General features: G+C 60.4%; 5 protein-coding genes and 1 non-coding gene across 6 annotated transcripts; all 6 read right to left on the bottom strand.

The window, feature by feature from the left end:
• Nucleotides 1–1,650: 1,650 nt before the first annotated feature.
• LMJF_27_1450 (conserved hypothetical protein) lies at nucleotides 1,651–4,212 on the bottom strand (the record flags this gene model as incomplete). Its single annotated transcript, XM_003721907.1, has 1 exon — nucleotides 1,651–4,212. One exon carries the CDS (start codon nucleotides 4,210–4,212, stop codon nucleotides 1,651–1,653), a length of 2,562 nt encoding a protein of 853 aa, XP_003721955.1.
• A 2,991-nt stretch (nucleotides 4,213–7,203) lies between these two features.
• LMJF_27_1440 (conserved hypothetical protein) lies at nucleotides 7,204–7,851 on the bottom strand (the record flags this gene model as incomplete). Its single annotated transcript, XM_003721906.1, has 1 exon — nucleotides 7,204–7,851. One exon carries the CDS (start codon nucleotides 7,849–7,851, stop codon nucleotides 7,204–7,206), a length of 648 nt encoding a protein of 215 aa, XP_003721954.1.
• A 1,464-nt stretch (nucleotides 7,852–9,315) lies between these two features.
• LMJF_27_1430 (conserved hypothetical protein) lies at nucleotides 9,316–12,033 on the bottom strand (the record flags this gene model as incomplete). The annotated part of the gene is made up of 1 exon (XM_003721905.1): nucleotides 9,316–12,033. One exon carries the CDS (start codon nucleotides 12,031–12,033, stop codon nucleotides 9,316–9,318), a length of 2,718 nt encoding a protein of 905 aa, XP_003721953.1.
• A 2,305-nt stretch (nucleotides 12,034–14,338) lies between these two features.
• On the bottom strand, nucleotides 14,339–16,267 carry LMJF_27_1420 (choline kinase; the record flags this gene model as incomplete). Its single annotated transcript, XM_003721904.1, has 1 exon — nucleotides 14,339–16,267. One exon carries the CDS (start codon nucleotides 16,265–16,267, stop codon nucleotides 14,339–14,341), a length of 1,929 nt encoding a protein of 642 aa, XP_003721952.1.
• An 821-nt stretch (nucleotides 16,268–17,088) lies between these two features.
• Nucleotides 17,089–18,387, bottom strand: LMJF_27_ncRNA1:ncRNA. The gene has a single exon (XR_002460807.1). It is a non-coding gene (small nucleolar RNA).
• Nucleotides 18,388–20,422: 2,035 nt separating this feature from the next.
• Nucleotides 20,423–21,550, bottom strand: LMJF_27_1410 (conserved hypothetical protein; the record flags this gene model as incomplete). Its single annotated transcript, XM_003721903.1, has 1 exon — nucleotides 20,423–21,550. One exon carries the CDS (start codon nucleotides 21,548–21,550, stop codon nucleotides 20,423–20,425), a length of 1,128 nt encoding a protein of 375 aa, XP_003721951.1.
• Nucleotides 21,551–21,666: the final 116 nt, after the last annotated feature.

Below are 21,666 nucleotides of genomic sequence, written 5' to 3'. Positions count from 1 at the left end.
ACGAAACGGAGAGGGAAAGAAGCGAGGCAGAGGGAGCAGGAGCACACACCGGAAGTGTGCAATGATGCGCTTTATGCTTCCACACACACACACACTTGACGTCGAACTCCTTCGATAGGTTTTCCTTACTTGATGTAGTTTCTGACGGCCTCACCAACTCGCCCAAGTGCGTCTGCTGCGGCAAAGCCAGTGGCGAGAAAGGGGGAACGTATACGAACAGCACTAACGCACGCCAGCGCGCGCACCACGCGGAGGGCAAGAAGGCACGGATAGCGATGGTAGAACACGGGAGCGAGATGGGCAAGATGCACACAAAGACACAGACACAGACAGGGAGAGGGGCGATGTGGATATGGGTAGTAAGCAAAGACCTCTCTGAGCCTGCGTGGTATGTCAAGCTTGCAGACGATGATGTACGTGCTTTCCGAGCGGGCCTTCTTTATTGAGTAAGGGGGATGGGGTAGGTATAACAAGCGATGTTACTACGAGGAAGCTGCCATGCATCAGTAACGAGGGGCGCCGTGCCATCAGAGACGGCGTACGCACGAGTTCGCGAAACGGACCCGCGTACAGGTTTTTTAAATAGACAAAGTGTCCGAGAAACAATGAACAGAGAGGGCAGACGGAAGAACGACCGGTGTGGGGAGCGTGGATTGTGAGGAGCGGGGTGCTTTCTTGAAACAGAGCAGGGGCGCCTACGACACGCACACACACACACACACAGACACGTAGGTATTCATTGAGGCTATACGGCAGGTGGGCTTGCTTCCGTGAAAGAGGGATGAGAGCAACAAGTGAGAGGGCGCATCGCGCACACGCTGGCGTCTCGCATATTGTCTTTGCGCTCACTAATGGCACCAGTTGTCTGGGTTTTCCTCTATAGCTGCTGCCCATACCGAGGTGCCGCCGCCGTTCTGCCTCGACTTCTCCACTCCTCGCTCGATTTGATCCGCATATGGCAAGCGACCTCGCGCAACAATTTTGGCAAGAAAACGAGGAGGCGAGACCTGTCTGCCACTGTCGCTCACATACGGTTTCGCCATATGGGATGATCCTGCTGCCACCTCACGTAAGCCGCCCCCTCTTCCTCCTCCCCGCGCGCACGCGCGTCTGTCCTTTTGATGTTGCGTTCGGTTTCGCGTTTTTTCCTTTTTCCTTTCTCTCTCTCCCTCTCACTGTGTTGTTTTATTTACGTCCACGCCAAAAAAGGGCTTTGTAGAGGTGGCTTAGCACAACATCGCCGATTAAACGTAAGACAAGACGCCATCCGCGCACACATGCTCAGACGCAGGGGCAGCCTTCACGCCGAAAAAAGAGAACAACAGCAACAAGAACGGGCTGGTCAGAGGGGGACACGATTTCCACACCGACCGTCATCGGGGCTGTCAGCCGCGCGTGAGGGGAGGAGAAACGGAATCAGCGCAGCGCCGCCTCTACAAATACGCGCGCAGATGCAGGGAAGCATGCTTGCGCTCGAGCACAACAAAACAGGCGACAAACCGAAAACTCATCGAGGAGCGCGCGTCGCCGACTCGCCACAGAACACGGAGGAGCAGTGGCACGTTGTTACACAGTGTAAAACAACATCGCAACGAGCAGGGCCAAAGCCGGAGAGTTGAGTGCGCACAACAGCGCTGTCCGGTAGTGCCCCTAGTAGCGGCCACGCTTGAAGCCGTCGCCACGCTGGCCGCGAGAAGAAACGCGGCCGCGCAGGCGGCCGCGGCCATATGGAGAGGCGCCACCAGTGCGGCCAGCACCGCCACGGCCACGGCCGAAACCGGAGCTGCTGCCACTACCACCAGCCGACCGCCCCTCGAGCCAATCGAGTTCACGCTTGCGCTTCTTCGACATCTCCTTTGCGTTCGCCTCGATGAGCTCGCCAAACTCGCCGCCCTCGTCCGCCATGGCGGCGGACGCGGCAACGCTGCCGCCCAGCGCATCCTCATTGTCCTCTCTATCCTCCTCCTCCTCCACTTCCTCGTCGTCGAACTCGGCGTCGTAGGCTGCCTCGTCATCCAGGCCCCACTCGAGGCCGTTGTCGCTCGCCTCGGCGTCGAAGTCGTCCAGGCCATCATCGCTGGCGTCGTCGCCGTCGCCCGCCAGGCCATCTGTGCTGCCCTGCCCGTCGCGCTCTCCCTCGCCGGACACCTCCTCGTCTTTGCCCTTGGCTGCTGCGCGCTTTGGTGCCGCTGCTGCCTTCTTGGTACCGCATGATGCGGCCGCCGCGCTTGCCGTTCCCACGGGGTCGGCCAGCGTGCCAGAGGGGCCGAAGAGAGCCGCGTCGAGGTTGGTGACGCGCATCGCCACGTCGGCCTCGCCACTTGTATCGCCCCAGGTGGAGCGCACCTGCGACAAGCCTTCGAGGAAGCGCTGACGCTGCACGGCGTACCGGTGCAGAAAGAGCGCCGCCACGTCCACGTCCTGCGCGCTGGCGTTGATGAAGTACGGGTCGGACGTGCTGGGCAGGCTCGCCTTGTGCGCCGTGCGGTGGAAGACGGAAATGCCCGTAGTTGTGTTGCTGGCCTTCGCGTCGTCGTCGTCCTTTGCGTTGGACCTCGCGTCAACGAACATGTTGAGAAAGTTGAGCGGCGTCATGTCATCCAGCGGGTGCACGTCAAAGACGATGTCCTCGCCAAAGAGCAGCAGTATGGAGAGCTTGACGACAGACGGGTGCGAGTGACGCGAGAGCATGTTAAGCGTCCAAATACACTCGCCGGCCGCGTTCGCGAAGAGCGGCTCACGAGCCTTGGGGTCGTAGTTGCAACCGGCGGAGGCGGCGCTGGCAGTGCCAGTGCTGTTTCCGGCCTTCCCCTTTTGCGCCAGCGCAGCAGGCGCGGCGGGGAGGTTCGCGTGCGCCTTGAGCATATTGCGCACGTGCGGGTGAGCCTGCGACATCTCGCCGACCAGTAAGAGCACTGCGCATATCATGGCGTCGTTGAAGAAGACGGCGCGCTGCAGCAGCCGGTGAACAAAGGCGGCCACGCGCGCCTTCGACTTGTCGGCGCGCATTGCCTTGTGCAAGAGGGAGAAAAAGTTGGTGAGCTGTGCCGACTGCGGTATCTGCTTCGGCGAGAGCAACAGCAGTCCGTAGAGGGTTCGGTACCAGCGATTTAGGAACGACTCCGCCGTGCCTTTGTTGAAGGCGAGAAGCTGCAGAAGCGTAAGTGTGGCCACGCGCTGTTGGAAGTTGCCAGTATTGGCGAGAATGAAAAGAGCGTTGAGGTGCTCCTCCAGCGGGGCCAGGTCGACGCCAGCGTACGGGAAGGCACGGCGCAGCCCGACGATGATGGCCGTCGTCACTGTGGAGTCGACGTTGCCGGTGAGGGCAAGCTGGCGGAAGAGGCTAAGGTATGTCTGAACGCACTTGAGGGCTAGCTTACGCTCCTCCTTGCTGAAGACGAGCTGGTTCATGACATTGGCGGCGTAGCGCATCGTCCGCAGCGGGCAGTTCTTCATGAAGATGATCTTCTCCAACTCCGTAAACAGCATCGACTGGTGCGTGGACGACTCGGAGAGAAGCTTCAGCAAGTGATGATACGCCTTGTGTGCGACGCTGGAGACGGGGTCACCTAGCTTGTCGATCATCATCGCCATGGCCGCGCTGCGGCCCTCGGCGACGGAGCAGAGCAGCTTACCCACAACGTCCAGCCACGTATCGCGGCGCTGCACAATGCGGTCCTTCAGCATGGACTCGCTCAAGGCAAGAAACTGGGCATAAGTGCGCTTCAGGTAGTCCTCAAGGTACCAGTAGACGAGCGTGGTCTTGCGCGCCACCTCGTCCGTGGGCAGTGTGGCGAAGTACTGGGAAACAAAGCGCTTCAGCGGGCGGGGCGGCAACAACTTCGGCCACACAGCCGCCAGCGCCTTGAGTGCCGCCTCGTAGTGGTGCGTGTCTGTGCGCGCCGTGTCAAAGAGCAGAGTGAACCCGTCCAGGTAAAACATGAAGTCTGTATCCGCCAGCTTCACCGCGGCGGTGGCGATCTTATCGGACGTCGTACCGCGACTCATAAACTGCGAGCTGTACCAGCGGCCGCGGTCCATCTGCGCCGCCTTGCCCTCACCATCGAGGATGGACTGCGCCTCCTCGTAGTACGCGTCCATCTGCTCCTTGGTGACGGTGAAGGTGGCCACATCGCGCAGACTGCAGGTGCGCAGCGGCAGTGGAACCATGAACCACTTCTTGTGAAGGTCGAGTACAGAAGACGAGCTCATGTTTCTCGTCGCTGTGCTTTCTGCTTTGTGTGCTGCTAGTCTCCCTTCCAGTTGGGGAGGAGGACGGGTATACCAAAGACGGGGTGACACGAGCACGGGGTGCAGTGGAAGAGGGACTGTTATGCGGTCGCCATGTTGTTTTACGCGGCGAAGCGACGAAACGGAAAGAGAGGGAGACACAACCGAAAAAGACGAGCGAACGAAAAAAAAGAGGGGAAGTGCGGAAGCGGAGGATGCGAGGAGGTGCGTGTGTGTGTGTGTCTGGAGATCAACAGCGTTGGAGCGGCACACACACAAACACAAGCACACAGAGACACGGACATTCAGGAATGCGCCCACAAAGACACAAGAGGGCGAGAGCGAGAGCAGCCACGATAGACGTCATCCCACCTCCCGACAAGGTGCGCTCAATGACAGAGAGAACATTCAAAAGGGCTCGATACACGTGGCGCCTGCTCGCGCGGATGGAGCGACGAGGTGGCAACGTAACGGCACGAGGTTTTGTCCAGTTCCAAGGCGTCGCCGTGAAGCTGCAGTTGCTGCCCCGTTCGATCATCAGTTCTTTCCTGTGTTTTTTTCTTCGGGTTGTTGCTACCCGTCGAAGTCAGTTTGGCAGAGCGAAGATCGAAAATAGAAGAGAGGCGATCTGCCATCTCGTGCTCGCTCTGGTAAAGTAGCCCCGTCAACACCACCCATACGCTGCCATTCGTCCGCCGCCCTCCCCGTTGCCTGACGCACACACACGGAAAACGCGCGTGCACATCATTTTGTCAAAAGCAGCGAGGAGAGGAAGGGATTCTAACACGCACAAAGAGCGGCGACCGCGACTCGCCTTCTAAGGAGTCCGTAACACTTGCCGTCGCGCCACCGGCGAATCCGGCAAGTACAACGAACGGGAAAACACGCGTGTCTCGCAGCCTCTTTAAACGCACACATGCGCCGTCACACGCACACGCCGCCCTCCATACAAGGCCGAATAAAGCAGCTGATGCTCGCCTTCGACGTCCTTCCTGCTCTTTTCCTTGACCTCGGGAAGCACAGCAACGTGAGATGGCGAATTGACTTGCTTGTACGCATTTTCGTGAGTGTGCGTGCATGTATGTGCGCGCGCACTCACGAAAAGGAAATGAAGTGATCTCAGCAGCCTCCACGCGAGTTTCCATCGATGCCTTGTTGCCGTACCAACCCGCGTCCACTCTCTGCCACGTAACATGAGCGTAGCGGCACTCGACCCCCGGCCCGGCCACGGGCCCCATCCACGTAGTGCCGAGCAGACGTAGACACGCGCGCATTGCAGCAGTGTGCACCCGACTCAGCCATCTGAGCACGGCCTCTGCCCCAAACCTCTGCCCTCAACCCATGCTTCGCAGGCAGCCGCACAGCCGCTCCCCCGCCACGCTGGTCGCCACCCCTGGTGCATCCGCCTCGGGGGCGGCACGCAGGCTGCGTACCACCAGTGGCCAGCGCGAGGGCCGGATGGGATGCGTTCGAGTCGCCATGACGCTCTGCCTAGCACATGGGTGGCACAAGCGTGTTCGCTGTCGCAGGTCGCTCCCACGCCACGCCATCCAGGGCCTGGCCGCCGACATCCGTAGCAATGAGTCGCTCTCACCTCCCCACGTCGCGGGTGCCTGACCCTGTCATCACCAGAAGGGGTTCGGCATTCGGCAGGGAATGGGGGAATGGGGGGATGGAGAGAGGGGGAGGCGGCTTGGCTTCCTCATCAAGGGAGGAGGAGGAGAGGGGAGTACTGGGCACTGCGGTGCCCACCCTCCTCACTCCACCCCCCCCACTCGCATTCATCCGGGGCGAGCTTTTGCCAGTGAGATGGAAGGAGCGGCAGCGGCAGCGACAAAAGGGGAAGCCCATCCACAACCACCACCGTAAGGGCAAAGCCGAATGAAACAGAGGAAATCAAAAAGGAGGAGACGACGCAACAGAGGTCGTGAGGGGTGTGTGGTGGTGGTGGTGGTGGTGGGCGGGGGAGGGGGCGAGTGCGAGGAGAGCGTGAAGAGAGCCAACACCAAGCAATGAATAAGCAAAGAAGCACAGAAAAAGGGCGCACCAAAGAAGCGCCCACCGGCCTCCCCCTCCTCCCCAGCAAGACCAAGACCAACACCAGCACACACATACCTGCTGAAAGAGACATGGACCCAGACGCAGCTGACCATCAGCTGAGAAGGAAAGGAGGTGGTGCACAGGGAGAGACAATGGGGGCGGAGGTGCTCGGACGGATTATAGACGCTATGCGTCGTCCCTCGCTCTCTCTTGCTTGTCTCGCTTCTGCGTCCTCTGTCCCTCATAGCTGATCCTGTCTCTGCGCGTCACCTCCGAGAGGCCAACGCGCCTGCTCGATCGCTTCGATGTCTTTCCCGCGTGCTGCTCGAGTCACGCAGCCACACGCACACAAAGAGCGCACATCGACAAGAGGACGAGGAGAAAGAAGGAAGGCACGAGGGGGTGCAAATCATGTCATGCACAGACGCGTGTACGCGCAGCGGTAGCACAAGCGCAGAGACGCACCACCAAACTGCCAAAACAAAACGTGTGTTAGCGTAGCCATGGTAAAGAGGGCGAAAAACGCAAAGGTGACGCTATCATTGGACGTGCAAGCAGCGCAGCAACAGACGGGGAGGAAGAGGTGGCAAGCACAAGGCATGAGGTCGTGCGCACGGTTACGTGTCCCAACGTGTGCTTGCCGCGAAGATGCAACTCCCTAAACAGAAAGAGCGTAAGATGGGCGAGCGTTCGGAGGGAGACGCGTCTGAGACGGCAAGAAGCGGATCGGCGAGACTATGCACACACACAAACACGCACACGCAGTACGAGCACATCCTTATGACAGGGACGACGTGTGTGCGCATGGGGATGCAGGCCTGCAGCGGCGCGTGACAGCGGACGTGTTCCTCTTCACCCAAACCTTCTCTCATTTCCCGGGCGTGGCGCACACGCGCCAAGACGGAGCTTCCCGTGAAGAGGCTTGTTGCCGCCTTACTTCATGGATGCCTTCAGTGCGGCCAGACGGGCATCCAGCTCCTCATCCGTCTCCCCTTGAGTTTCGGTGCTCTTCTGCGGCAGCGCCGTGTCAGTGACGCCGACCTTCGTGCGGAACTCGAGCCCTGCCTCGTCCATTACCTTCTGAATCTCCTGCTCCGTCTCCTCCTCCTCCATGCCGTCGTCATCCATGACTTCGTCAACCGCGTCGTTCATCATATCTTCCTTCATGCCCATCATCTCATTCTGCTTCTCGAACTCACGCATAATCTTCTGAATCTCGGGAATGTTCATCTTCTTGTTCATGGAGCGCATCGCCTTGGTCACGCCCTTCATGGCGTCCGCCATCTGCGCCGAGGACTGCATTGTCTGCATGCGCAGCGACACACCCTGGATCTGGGTGCGCATGCGGTACATCTTCTGGTTGTACTTGCGCGTGCGAACAAGGTCGCGGGCCATGATGCGCACCGCGTCCACCTGGTCCTGCTTCGCCATCTTTTTCATTTCCATCATAATCTTGCGCTCCTGCGTGCTCAGTTTGTTGCGCTCACGGTCGAGGTCGCGGCATGTGCGGTCCAGCTGACGCTTGTACATGCGAATCCTCTCCTGCGGCGTCTCACGGCGGAACAGGTCTGTCAAGCCCATTTTCACTGACTCAATTCGCTTCTATGTCGCAACAGCCGAGTAGAGAAGGACACGGATAGCCACCAAGAAAGGTGGCTGGGTTTCTGGGATTGTGCGCGCAAGCTGCACCTTTGCGGAGAGGGACACCAAGTAAGAGCGGGGTGGCGGATGGCAGACGTACAAGGGCAGCACATACAGATGGGAATGGAAGCGCAAGATGCCGAAGGAGTGTCGCAAACGCAAACGAGAAAGTGCCGGGAAAATGAAAAAGAGAACGCACGTAAACTCGGGCGCACACACGCACAGAGGGAGAGAGTGCGCGACGCCAACAGAAATGATGAAGTCCGCTGAGCCAAGCCAAAGGAAGGTCAGCAAGGAGGAAGGGAAACCGCGGAGTCGGGAGAGAGAGAGAGCAAGCGGGCAACAAACAACAACAAAAAAAGAATGAGTATGTAGCAGAGGTGGCAGTCCTAGTCGTCGTAGAATTTCGCGGCACCTCAACCGGCAAGAACCCAACTGATGAGTCACTTCAGGGGCCCGCAGAGAGAGGGGAGAGGGTGGGAAGGCGCTCAAAGCCACGAAAGGAAAAAACGGTCGAAAAACAAACTATGGATGCTCGCTGGGGGCAGTCGTCGTCGTAGTGCACCGCCATGGAGGGGGGAGGGGGGGGGGAAGAGGAATGCATGCGCGTATGTGGAGGTGCATACATGCACGTGTGCGTATGGTTTGGCAATGTCGTGCCGCAGCAGCACCACACGGCCAATCACACACACACACACACACACACGAGCAGAAATATGCAGGCACACCGTGCACGAGCAATGGAGAGACGGAGCAGGCGGAGCCGCGCAGAGAGGCACAAACGTGGAGGGAGGATGTAGGCAGGTAGAAGAGGGGAGCACCAAAACACACGTACGCGCATACGCAAGGAAAAAGTGCGAAGAGGCCTCGGAGGGGCATGGGCAGCGTAAGAGGCACAGAACACACGTTGGAACACTCGTGGGCCGTGCAGACACACATACGCGCAATAGTGCACACACCTGCGAGGCAAGTCTGACGCAGTGCGCGCTCACCTCGGAGAAGCAGGCAGCACTTCTTCTGCAGAGTGCAGGGATGCGTAGAGCTGCAAAGGTGTACGTTTGAGTGCTTGACTCCTTAAGCGGACTTCGACGGCACCGTGGGCAGGCGGATAAATTAAGCGAGTCGCCCGAGTAAACAAGAAAAAAAAACTGAGAAGGTTTTTGTGCGCATGTGTCTGTGCAGGTGTGCGCCAGCGGCACGGCAGCTCAGAGCAGGGAGAGAAAGAGAAGAGCACAACACGAATCGGCGCGATACCACACAGGAGCGGCATTGGCACTGCTGATTCCACACCAGGCCCAGTACGATGTGTATCCCTCGCACAGCTTGTCCATGTCTCCCCTTCTCCTTTCTTGTCGCCTCTGTGAGGGTCAAGACAACGAGTTCCCGACCGCATCATTATTTCGTTTAGGCGAGCTCCTTCATGATGCGGCGTGCCACCACCATGGTCGGCATCACTGTTGTGCTCGCGCAACCACGCTGATACGGAGGCGCGTTTTTAGAGGTTGCGTAGAACGGCGCCTGGCCCTTCTGGACGCTGACGACGGTGATCACTTGATCACCGGCTGAGGCTCCTGCCTCCGCCGTCGCTGATGTCTTCGGCAAGTCTGGAGCGGGCGGCGTGGCACCATTCTTCCACCAGTTCTCGGGCATGGCACGCTTCACTGGGGCCGATGCGCCATTGCCACTGCTCTCACCCAAAACGGCCTTACCGGCGTCGGCAAGACCTCCGCTCGCACTCAGCCAGCGCAGCTCCTTCACCTGCACCGTGTCTTTCACCATCGCCGGGCAGAATCCCGACGTGCGCAACTGGCGCGCGACACCCAGCTGCCTTGCATGACCGAGAATGCGACCGTCGTCCGCAACGCCGAGAAGTATGACACCACCACGGCATGCTGCCATGGCAGCCATTGTGTTGCGAAGTCGCTCCGCATCCATCAGCACGGGATGGCGCTGCGGGTGGGAGTCTGCACCAGCTGAGGAGCCGTTCGTCACGCGCCCCACCCTCGCCTTGAACTCAACGTTATGGCACTCCTCCAGCTGAGCCACATCGGCAGCGGTGCGTACGGCGGGAACGGGCATACGCGCAGCCCCACGCAGCTTGCCAAAGCGCACAGAGACCGAATCCGACAACGCGCCGTACACCGCTTCTGCCCGGCGCAGTAAGCGCAGGTTCTGTGAGGCAACAGCGGGCGAGAGCGTCTGCGTTGTGACCGCCGCCTCGGGTACCAGCGCAGCCGCCGTCGCAGGCACCTGCTGTGCCGTCGCTGAGGAGGCTCCGCCCGTTACGACCCCCGCCTCTTTTGCGGTGGCGCTGGCGGCGGGGGAGGCGTTCGGGTCGCAGGCCTGGACGCAACGAGCGTACAAAGCACAAAACCGCTCGTGCGTTCGCTGAAACCGGCGGCAGCTCTCTCGCACCACGCTGACCACATCGGGGAACGTGTGCGGCGCGCGTGCAACGGTGGCGTTGACGGTTTGCTGAGCGGCGCTGTGCCCCGCCTCGCCGTCGTCCTCTGGACGCTGCTGAGGGTCGTACCCGGACAGCAAAGAAGTGGCCCAGTGAGCGGTGGTGGGCGCAGACGAGGTTGGCGCAGCACGAGCGTCGCTGAGCGCTGGCCGAACCTGCATCGCGTAGGCATCCTCCAGCATCAGCGACAGTGCGTATGGTGACGCAGCCGGATGGGGTTTGGTGGAGAAGTGGTCCGAAGACGGCGTTGTGGGGTGCGTGCGCGGATGCCTCGCTGGGTCAGCCCGGGCGCAGTAGACACGGTGGGCCCGAACTGTCACTACAAACGGAGCATCTGCAAGGCGAAATACCGCCTCTGCGTTGGTGTCGTGACGCATCGCCTCCTCCACATTCAAGCAGTGGGCCAACACACTGCGTGCCGCGGCGGCACAGGAGCTCTCCTCTTCCTCTGATGCCACGCTGTCCGGGTGATGAGACGCAGAGGTGCGCGGCCGCTTGCGAGGCGAACGGCCCTTCTCACCATGACGGCCCTCCGGATCTCTACCAGTCGATTCGCTAAGGATTGCAGGTATTGGGATACGGCTTATGAAGCTCCATACGCACGATGGCGAAGACGCCCCTGTCGCTGCAGCCTCGCCCTGGGCCGTGAAGTAGGGCACCGCAATGTAGGCATACCGAGAGGTGTGCCCGACCAACAAGCCATCGCACTCCACGCCGCGCACATCTGTGTGGAGGAGGCGACGCGGCACGGCGGATCCGGACGCAGTGTTTTGTGCGGTTGTAGGCGGTGCCGAGAGAGCTGCGTCCACAACGTTCGAAAACGATGGCCGAAAAGGACTCTGAAAGAGGTGCCGCGTCGCCGCGTTAACGGGCCTTTTCTGAGCGGACCCGGGGATACCAGTCGATGGCGACGCTGGCAGCCGAGCCCAGCTGCCCTCGTTCATGAAGAGTTCTGTCAGCCATCGAGCAAGCTGCCACTGCAGCTGAGTGTGGTTTGCCTCATACGCCTGCTGCCGGGACGGAAGCGCTACCGCCGTGTCTATCGATGTCGTCTCCGAGGCCGACATGCCGCCAGAGCGCTGCTGGACACCATCGAGAGCGATGCTGGCGTCATAGAGCTGATGCGCTGCTCGAGCTCGGTTCCACAAGTCCATGTCCGATAGCGTATCCCGCATCCACTGCAAAGCCGCCGTGGCACCAGTCTCTGAATCGCCAAGCTGCACACCTGCCATAACCTCCCCTTCCACCGCATGCTGTTTGAGCACCCGGGAGGGCCACAGGGCGGCAGATGGCTGAACCGCAAAAGACACGCGCAGATGCGGCACCGCCTTCTCGCCGCTGGCACCGGCATCTGCGGCGAGAAAGACGGGGGAGTCGGCGCCGATGTACTGCAGAACGTCCAGCGGGGGAAAGATGCGCGTCACGGCGCGATCGACGCAGCGCAGTACCACGTCCTTCGCCTGCCGTGTCCACAACGGCAGCGGTGAGGTGATGCGCAGCTGCACTACAACCGACGCGCGCGAGCGCTGCGGCTGGTGCGCCTCATGGCATGCGTTGGCGGCACTTGCAAAGGCACGACTGATGGCAAGCTCAGCACCGTTCGAGTCCACCAGTGCGCACATCGCACCTTCGAAGAACGGGCTGAGGTCCACCTCCATTGATATTTACGTTGCGGAGTACTGTGGTGGGTACCATGTGAATGCGTGTGTCCCAAGCGGGGTTTAAACTGGTGCAAAACAACGGCAGTCCGCACAGACACACATGCACGTTGTGTGTATGTGTGTGTGTGTCTCACAGACACCGACAAGCAGGTAATGCTCGTGATGCACCCCTGTAATCTACCTTGCTCTGACGCAAGCACGCAGACACCGTTGGGTTGAAAAGGCGAAGGTGCGAAGAGAGAGTTACCTGAAAAAGTGGAGGCGAGCCGCGACCACAGGTCCACATGCGTAGACGAGGTGGGAGCAGCAGGGCGGGACGAGAAGCTTCTCACCGACGCCTCTCACGGAGCCTCGCCCCTCAATGAAGAGCCGCTGCTTTACAAACGACTTCTTGACGCACCGATCCACCCTGCGCACACGTGCTCCCGCGGCGCCCAGTTCCTCCCTCCTCCCCACCCCCAACACACATCTTCTTCACCGTACAAATAGCCTCGCGAGGCACACAGGGAGAGCGCGCGAGAGACCGCACAGAGAGTACACGAGGCGGGAAGATAAGGAGCATTGAGCAGTAGAAGAAATCGGTGCTCCGGTTTGCTTGGTGTCTTGAACATAAAAAAGGTTGTCTTGCCGTACCAACCTGCGTCCGCTCTCTGCCACGTAGCATGAGCGTAGCGGCACTCGACCCCCGGCCCGGCCACGGGCCCCATCCACGTAGTGCCGAGCAGACGTAGACACGCGCGCATTGCAGCAGTGTGCACCCGACTCAGCCATCTGAGCACGGCCTCTGCCCCAAACCTCTGCCCTCAACCCATGCTTCGCAGGCAGCCGCACAGCCGCTCCCCCGCCACGCTGGTCGCCACCCCTGGTGCATCCGCCTCGGGGGCGGCACGCAGGCTGCGTACCACCAGTGGCCAGCGCGAGGGCCGGATGGGATGCGTTCGAGTCGCCATGACGCTCTGCCTAGCACATGGGTGGCACAAGCGTGTTCGCTGTCGCAGGTCGCTCCCACGCCACGCCATCCAGGGCCTGGCCGCCGACATCCGTAGCAATGAGTCGCTCTCACCTCCCCACGTCGCGGGTGCCTGACCCTGTCATCACCAGAAGGGGTTCGGCATTCGGCAGGGAATGGGGGAATGGGGGGATGGAGAGAGGGGGAGGCGGCTTGGCTTCCTCATCAAGGGAGGAGGAGGAGAGGGGAGTACTGGGCACTGCGGTGCCCACCCTCCTCACTCCACCCCCCCTCCCACTCGCATTCATCCGGGACGAGGGAGTCGAAGGCGAAAGTAAAGCCAAACTTTGTCCTTGTTGTTTTCGTTCGGTGTATGTTCCGCGCGGCGTCCCTCTTCGCGCCTTCTCGCGTAGAAACCGGTGCACCGATGGCTGGGGATGACTGTGTTAACAGCGACGGTGCGCACTCTCATTCCCCGGGCACATGCGCCGTCTCTCTCTCTCTCTCTCTCTCTTCCTCCCACCTTTGCCGCCGCCATACAGAACGACGATGACAGAGACACAGGGAGATAGAGAGAGACTGATCGCGAAAGCACGAGGAAGGGGGGAGGGCTGGTGGTGCACAGGGAGGGAGGCGGCAGAAACACACGTCTTACGGGGATCCGTTCTTCCGTGAAGCATAGCAGCTAGCTCCATCACAGAGAGAACGGGAGAGCAGGAAGGAGGGGGGGGGCGGTGCGCTAAGGCACACACTGGCCCGCGTCCGTGTGCCAGCCCACGCGCGTTACAGAGCGCAAAGTGGCTAGCATGGTCTCGTAACCCCGGGGTGCGCGTCGGGGACGGAAAGGAGAACGCAGCCGCACCCCAACACGCACGCAAGACATACTCACGAAGGATATCATGGTGAAAACCATCACTGACAACGAACGACAAACAACGCAAGCCTACGACGAGGCCGAACAGGAAGAGCGTGACGGCCACACGTACCACCTCTTTCGTGATCAGCACCCTGGTCGCCAGCATGCGTCACGCCACCGAAGAAAAGAAACGGCGGCACGGTTATGTGTTGAGCAGGCAGTTATCCTTGTTTTTTCCCTTTGTCTGTTTCGAATTAGTTGTTATGTCCAATTCGCGACGCACATCGAAGCTACATTTGTACTGCGTCGTGGCATGACTGTGCACAGAACGGCTACGCATACACACAAAAGGCACAGGGGAAGAGGGCGAGGAGGAGGAGGAGGAGGAGCATCAGGATGTGCAATCAGAAAAAATGCGTGCAGCGGGACGCACCGGCCGCTTCTCTTTCCTCGTTATCCTTGGCACATGCCGCTCCTTCCCTCAGCATCATTATAGATCACAGGTTCTCTGAGCACTCGGCCCGCACGGCAAGGTAGCGGTTGTAGCGAGTCTGGGCGTAGTTCAGAAAGTCGACATCCAGGGCAGACACAGCCTCCTGCAGAAGCGACCAGACACTCCACGACAGGTGTGAAGCCAAGGTGAGCAGCTTCGCGAGTCGAGTCCAGTGGGCCACGACCTGCGCCTCCGCTTCCTCTCTGTCGCTCCAGAACAGCTCCCGCGCGTTGGGAAAGATCTCGTGCTCGCGAGAAGCGCAATCGGTGGAGCTGGTGGGGCTGGAGTTCTCCGCCCAGGCCGCCTCGAGTGCATCCCGCATACCGCGGCGGTACTCGGCGATGAAGGTGGACATGTGCGCATCCGACGGGAAGTATGTGTCGTAGTCGCAGTCGAGCCCAGGGTACTCGTTGAAGTGGTTGGCAACGTCGTATAGCAGGAAGCTGCGCTTTGTGTAGTCAAAGTCGATCACCCGCACATCCTTTCGCACCTTGTGGATCATCACGTTGGCGCTCAGCAGATCGTTGTGGCAGACGCCCTCCGGCAAGTAAGCCTTCTGGCGCTCCAGCATCGACAGCATCCACGCACAGGCCGACTGCAGGCTGCGCCCCATCATGAGAAAGCTCTCGCGCTGGTCTTCGCGTACCCTGTCGATGATCTCTTGCGACAGCACCAGGTCCACCCACTTGGTCAGCGAGCCGATCAAGTAGTTCGACTCGCGCTCAAATCGTGACTCGTCCTTGCAGGTGTCGTGGCTACTCGTCGTGCTCCCCTCAATTGCCAGCATTTGGTTGTCGACAATCTTCCAGTAGTCCTTGTTCTGCGAGTCGCGCAGCAGCGGATGGCCGTGATCGCGCAGGGCGGCGCGCGTGGCCCGAACCTGGAATGCCGCGATGGCGCGCGCGATCGGCATCGCCTCGGCGGCCATGTCCTGGTACGGCAACGTGTAGTAGCCGTCCAGGTAATCGTACACGAGGAAGTTGCTGCCATGAACGTAGGTGGGGATAAAGAGAGACTGGTAGAAGAGCTCGCTCTCTCGCGAGATGACGCGGTCCGTCTCCTTGCCAAAGACGCGCACCACCACCGACGCGGATGGGTCGTCTTCGTCGTAGACATGGAAGAGCTCATTGGTGATGCCGCCCGACAAGCGCTTCATCTGCAGGGGCGCGGAAGGGAGCTCGGGCGTGTTGCTGCGCTCGATCGGTGGTGAGCTGCTCGCCCTTACCGCAGCCACCTCGCTTTGCCGCGTCGTCTCGGCTGTCGGTGGCGCGCCGAGCTCCTCTAAGTGTTCTTCGGTGCTGCGGCAGGACGAGAACAATACGCCAGGTGTGACGAACGGCGATGGCCCGGCGCGGAAGTGGCACACGCGGTTGTTGCCTGCACCGGCCTCGGGATAGTGTGGTAGGCTCGTGCTGCTGCATGTGTTGCTCTCGCTAAAGGTGTTTACATTAGTGTGCGTCGCGCTGTGCGCCACGTCAACGAAGACGCTGCCACCCTGTGTTGTCGGGATCGCGTCGGGGAGGATCGCACCAGCAGTGGCACGCTTGTGCGAAGGGGGGACTTGAAAGCTCTGCTGCGACGACGGTAGCTGCGGAGTGGGCGTGGTCTGCGGCGGATGGTCTTCCTTTGAGTTCTCCCGGTATACAATCGCATCCGCCGAGGCCGCGGTGAGGCCCTTGTGCTTCTTCTGCGGCGTCATGGACCGTTGGCTCGCGCACGACTCCGGTGACCGGCAGCTGCTGTCCCCGCCGAGTCTCTTCGCCTTGGCCTTGAGCAAAGCGCGAAGTTTTGCCGCCCACTCCGGAGCACCTTTCAGCTTCGCCTCGTTGTACCTCCACAGCACCGAGGCGCAGTGGGTGAGGACCACCTCTACAATCTGGATCTGCCGCAGCAGTGGATCGTCCGTGATCCACGTATCGGTAAATTGCACCATGGACTCGAAGGGTACGGCAGGGGGCAAGCGCTGATAACAATAGACGAAGAGAACAAATAAGGAAAGGAGAAGGCGGCTCGACACTGCGCCAAAGAAGAAGAAAGGCTGTACACGGGCAGAGGCGCGAGACGGGTTTTGCTCGCCACCCTTCGCAAAGGAATAGTACGTTTTTGTGTGTGTGTGTGTGTGTGTGCTTTAGCAGCTAAAAGAAAACAAGGAAAGCAGAGGAAACGTTCGTGTTTGTGTATGTGGGTCTAACAGCACTTCTACGGCGGTGGTGCTGGGGAGTGATGGTGATGCAGTTGGCAGTGTTGCTGGCCACTGTGCCGCTCTCTGTCTCTACCTTTCACACCGTCTGCTAGGTGTAGGCTACGCAGGGGACACACACGTGTCAGCAAGGGTGCACAAAACTACTTATCTGCCAGCACCCGCGAACGGTGTCCACGTGTATTTTACGAGCGAGTGAGCATGAAAGAATGAGTCAGGTTGCCGTCGAAGAGGCAGGAATACGCAGGGCGATCGTTGCCAAACACAAGGACGCATTCATGCATACATGCGAGAGAGACACCACCAGAGATGGAGGGAGGGAAGAGGTCAAGTGAAGAGGTCGACTGTGAACAAACAAGGAGAGGCATCCGAATGAGACGAAGGGAGGGAGGGGGGGGGTAAGGCGCAGGATGTCGTGTCCCCTTCTGTGCTTGCTTTGACGCATCCCCCCATCCCCCCTCTCCCTCACTAATGTCGCATTGTTAATGCCAAAAAGGCATCGAGGGGAAGGGCACCACGACCTTCGCTGTCACTTCTGCAACGCCTCAACGCCGTGTTGGACGGCGGTTGGCGCATACGCGCCTCTTCTTTTTCGTCTGTGTGCGTGTATGTGTGTGGAGGGGTGAAGTGGCAAACATCACCGTGAAAGCCGGCCGCATCTGAGCTTCTCATGGTCTCGTCTCCGCCAGCCTCGCTGGAAGCCGGTGAGCATCGGCGAGCCGGCTGAGTGCACCTCGGCGATGCCTGGCACGCGCTGCATGATCCGCTCAACGAGGCAGGTGCCTTATTCCACCATCGCTGCCTCCACCCCCATAATGAGGGATGCCAAGCAACATGTGCCTCACCACCCGGGACACTGTTTTCGCGTACGCGTCGGCAACATACCGCACAGCATGCCCCTCCTCCTGCCTGTGCGAGGCCAGCAGCTGCACGACCATCAGGTACCCAATACATAGCTTTTTGGCACCGCTGTCAGACTCTGAGGAGGTGGACTGCGTGCGAAGCGGCGATGCACGTCAGAGAAGCCGATCCGTGGCGTCCCAGCCGCTAGGTCGAGCTCGTCAGCTGCCGTGCCATCCGCACCCTGCTGCCCGTCGGCAGCTGCGGCTGCACCTTGCGGAAAGGCATCTGGCAATGCGGTTCCTCTCACACGGCCCGCAGCGTGCGAAAACGGCGCACAACGTCCACAGTGGCATTCGGTGCACCGCTGCAAAGGCCAACTCTCTCGCCAGCGAAGAAGACCGCGGCGATACGGCAATGTTTCTGCTCCACATCGAGCTCGTGCGAGGCTGCGCCGAGGAGTTCGTGAGCGATGCCTTCGCATGCGGCATCTCACACCCCTCCTTCTGCCCCTCGTCCTCGAGGCCTCTGCCGTCAGGTGAGCCGCCTCTTGAAAGCGTCACCACGATCGGTGGCGATGAGACAAGATTGAACGCCCGCGCGGCAGGCACCTGGGCACTTCTGTGGCGGGCACCGCTCGTGTACACCTGATATGCCATGCCCACCTGCAAGGCGGGATGTGCAGCGTCTGCGCGCAGCATCACGTTGCCAATTAAGGCAGCGCCTCCTGCACGAGGTAGTACGTGTCTGTCAAGACGCGCGCCCCACTGCACTTGGCAACGGTGACGATGTCCCCGCTGCAGCCGAGTCGCCAGCCGGGAAGCCCGAGCGGCAGAGGGAGACCATCGCTCCGACAGTGCGGCGGCGGCGCCCGCGTAAGCGTTCGCTAGCAAGCCGCCTTCAGCTATCACCAAGGCGCACAGCGTGCCTACTGCCGCACCGGCGCTAGTACCCGTGGCATAAATTGACGTTTCACGCACCACACCACCGTGATCGGCCCCGTAGCACGATGAAATCGCCTGTATCGCTTTTAAAAGAGGGCATCATACCCAGTACCGGCATGGTCGTCAACACCCCCAGTACTGGAACATCGCGAGCTGGCGGCTGGGCACCTTGGTCCTCGACTACCGTCACGCAAAAACAAGCGCAATGAAAGCAGGCACGGACAGAGGCAGTCGAGCGGGACAGACAACGGACCACGCGAGCTCTTCACACAGCAGGCCGTAAAGCCTGCCAGTGTCGTTCAAAGGATGGTGGGCGACGCAGCGGGAGCTCGGGCGAGAGCGGCCCTTGGCGGTGCGACTTCGGCCCTCGAAGCCGGGCGAGTCGCAGTGAGACACGGCAGGAGATCCACCCCTGCTCAGCTCCGCTCTGCAATGGCACAAGCAAAACTATTGCCGAAGCTCTAAGCATCACGCAGCGCGCGTCCGCGAGCACGGCCGCCAGCGCAGGGACTCGAAGGAAGTAGAGCTCGCCTTCTGGTACCTAGCCGAGAGGGGCGCGACGGTGTGGAAAGCTGACGAGGAGCTTCCCGGCGCTGGCGAACACGTGGATGGCCTTGTCCTCGCGTCTCCCCTCACCACCAACACCAGTACCACTAACACACCTCCACCAGGCAGGAGTCCCGGTGCCACCGCAGAAGCAGTCACCACGGCGGAATGGACGGACAGGTCAAACTGCATGATCAGCGATACATCCGGCCACAAGGCGGTGCGGAGTGCCGTCGCACCGGCGCTGACCCGGACGGCGGATATGCACCGCGATGGGCCCCGCCAAAGCGGGCGGCCATGGACACTAGATTGGTGGTGGCAAGGGAAAAGACACAGTTGTCGCGCCCATGGTCCTTCTTGTCAACATAGTTGGCCAGCGGAGGGCTGCGCAGCGACGCTCGCCAAAAAAAAAAGAAAAATAGATACCATGCCAAGTCGTCATACACGGTGCGGCGGCGGGAATCACGCGAGCGAGAGAGGGCAGACGAGTCGTCTACGCCAACTGCTCTTGCAACGCCGAACAACAGAAAGTGTCCGAGAAAGAAGAGAAGAGACTCGGTGCGTTTAGGATGATGTACTTGCATCCTTCTGTGGGCGGATGATCACAGTGGGCGTGCGCAACTCTGTTTCGGTGCCTGCCGCCCCCCGTGCGCAACACACACTTGCACGGCTTCTTCAAAGACACGTTGCTGACTTTCCCACGCACTACACGAGTGCGCCGCAGAGCACGCTTCGAGTTTCGGAGAAGACAACAATGCATGCCCGAAAAAATAGGACACAAGTACGGCATCGGCGAGCAGGTACGTGACCTGTGGGCAAGCGTTGCCCGTGCTTGGGGCGCAAGTGAACAAGGTAAGGAAGAGAGGGATCAAGTGACGTGTCAGACCGAGGTCGAGCGGGGTGGAAGAAGAGACGCCGGCTGCGCTCTCTTCACAGCAAAACCTTTCGATGCGAAGGCATGCGAGCAGGGCCACCGCGCGAGCTCATTCGCAGGACCGTAGGGGAAGCCGCCGCAAGGAAAACGCGTGCGAGCTTGAAAAGCTAGACACACAAAGTCACCCCCCGCGCAGTGAACGTGAAGCGGTCGCCCCGAGGGGCGGAGCAAGACTCGATCTCGCACTGCGACGCACCCTCGCTCACACGTCATCGCTATTCTGCTTGTCTTCCACTTTTTGTTTGTGCGTATGTGGGTGTGTCCGTCGCCGCTCTCCCCTTCACTCATACCGTAGAGAAGGAGAGACGGGTGTGCGCACGCGCACGTACACACTCATACGCCAGCGAAACCCCGGCCCATGTCGCCGCACAGGCGGCAGCGGCACTGGAGAGCGGGGCCGAAAGACAAAACACCCACTGTCGTACTCGCCGCGGAGAAGGCACCTAACCGCAAGGAAGGCTGCCACACCATGTAGCACAGTTCCATGCGTTTCAAGCGACAGCAACGCTGCAAGCGAGGGTTGTCGAGCCCTCGCCCACTAGCGTCGCTGGTTGAAAGGAGACGGCGCGAGAGATCGATGGGTTCACGCTGCACGAAGGGGCAGGGCCTGCGAAAGCGGCCGCGCTAGCGCCTGGTGTTGTTCTGTGGTTGTCCAAGGTACGCGGAGGGGATGTGCTCGTAGGCACCGAGCTGGGCGAGTACAACCCGCAGCTCCACCACACTCCACCGCTGCAGTCCCGTCGGAGCCTGCTTCTTCTCTAATCCGACAGCGGCTAACTCTAGTAGGCTGCCACCCTCCTCAGGGAGAGACGCGTACAGTGCGTCCAGTCCAATCGCACGGGCTCGAGGTAGCACAAGCCCGCGGACAAATCGCTCCAATAGGCGCGTCGACTGCGTAGCGTGCGTTTCTTTGGCATCGGGGAAGAGTCGGATGGGAGCTGTGCAGCACCACACGTACGCGTCCTGCAGCCATTGATAAAAGAGAGCGACGAGAAAGGCAGCCACATCCTCCTCGGATTCAATCTGCTGCAGTGGTGATGTGGTCCACCAATCGTCAGCATTCACGCGCAGCGGCGTCACAACGCGAGGTCCGAGGCAGGAGCCGTGGCTGTCGATGCAGAAGCCTGCCTCAGTCAGGGCCCGAAAGACCGCGGCCGTGCTGTGGAGCATGTCCGTGAAGTCGCTTCCAAACAAGATAAAAGAGCTCAGGAAAGACACCACGCACAAGCCGCTCCCCCGTAACTGCTCCGCGGCACTCGAGAGCACACGCGTCATGTCTTCCCGCACTGTGCGCTGCCCGGGTGGACCACGCAGAAAGGTGTAGAGCTGTCGAGAGTTGCTTGAGGACGGGGCGAGAGATTTGCTGGCAGCCGCCGCTGTTGGCGCAGAGGACGCGGTAACGGAGAGGACATCGAAAACGCTGAGGCGCTGCGCCTGCTCGGAAAGCGGGTGAAGTGTCCACGGCTCCCTCAACTCCACGACGGTCGAGAAGCACTTCTTGTCGCCCTCGCCAGACGCGGCCATCAACGCCTCTGCACCGAAGCGCCGAAGTGCAGTGACGGCCTTGGTCACGTCTGACAGGGCCACGGTTGGCCGTGTCAGCCTCTGATGCAGCGCTGTCCAGTCAAAGACCACGCCGCCATCGTACCATGGGGAAGTGAACGCTTCGCAGAAGACGCCGGACTGCACGCTAGACGCGTCCACCTTGTCGATGTACTTGTCCTTAAGGGAAGCCTTGATCCACTCCTCCATTGTGTGCTGCGAATGGGGCTGGAAAGACGCCTCGTCGGTGGCACCACGTATGCTTGGACGCGCTTGCCGGCACTTGTGGCTGTCTCTGGCACTGCTCGTTTCTCGTGCACGTGCTC

This window comes from Leishmania major, chromosome 27, assembly GCF_000002725.2.
Source record: "Leishmania major strain Friedlin complete genome, chromosome 27".
Lineage (NCBI taxonomy): Eukaryota > Euglenozoa > Kinetoplastea > Trypanosomatida > Trypanosomatidae > Leishmania > Leishmania major.
The sequence above is the reverse complement of the archived record's forward strand: the minus strand, read 5'-3'. Positions and strand labels throughout refer to the sequence as shown.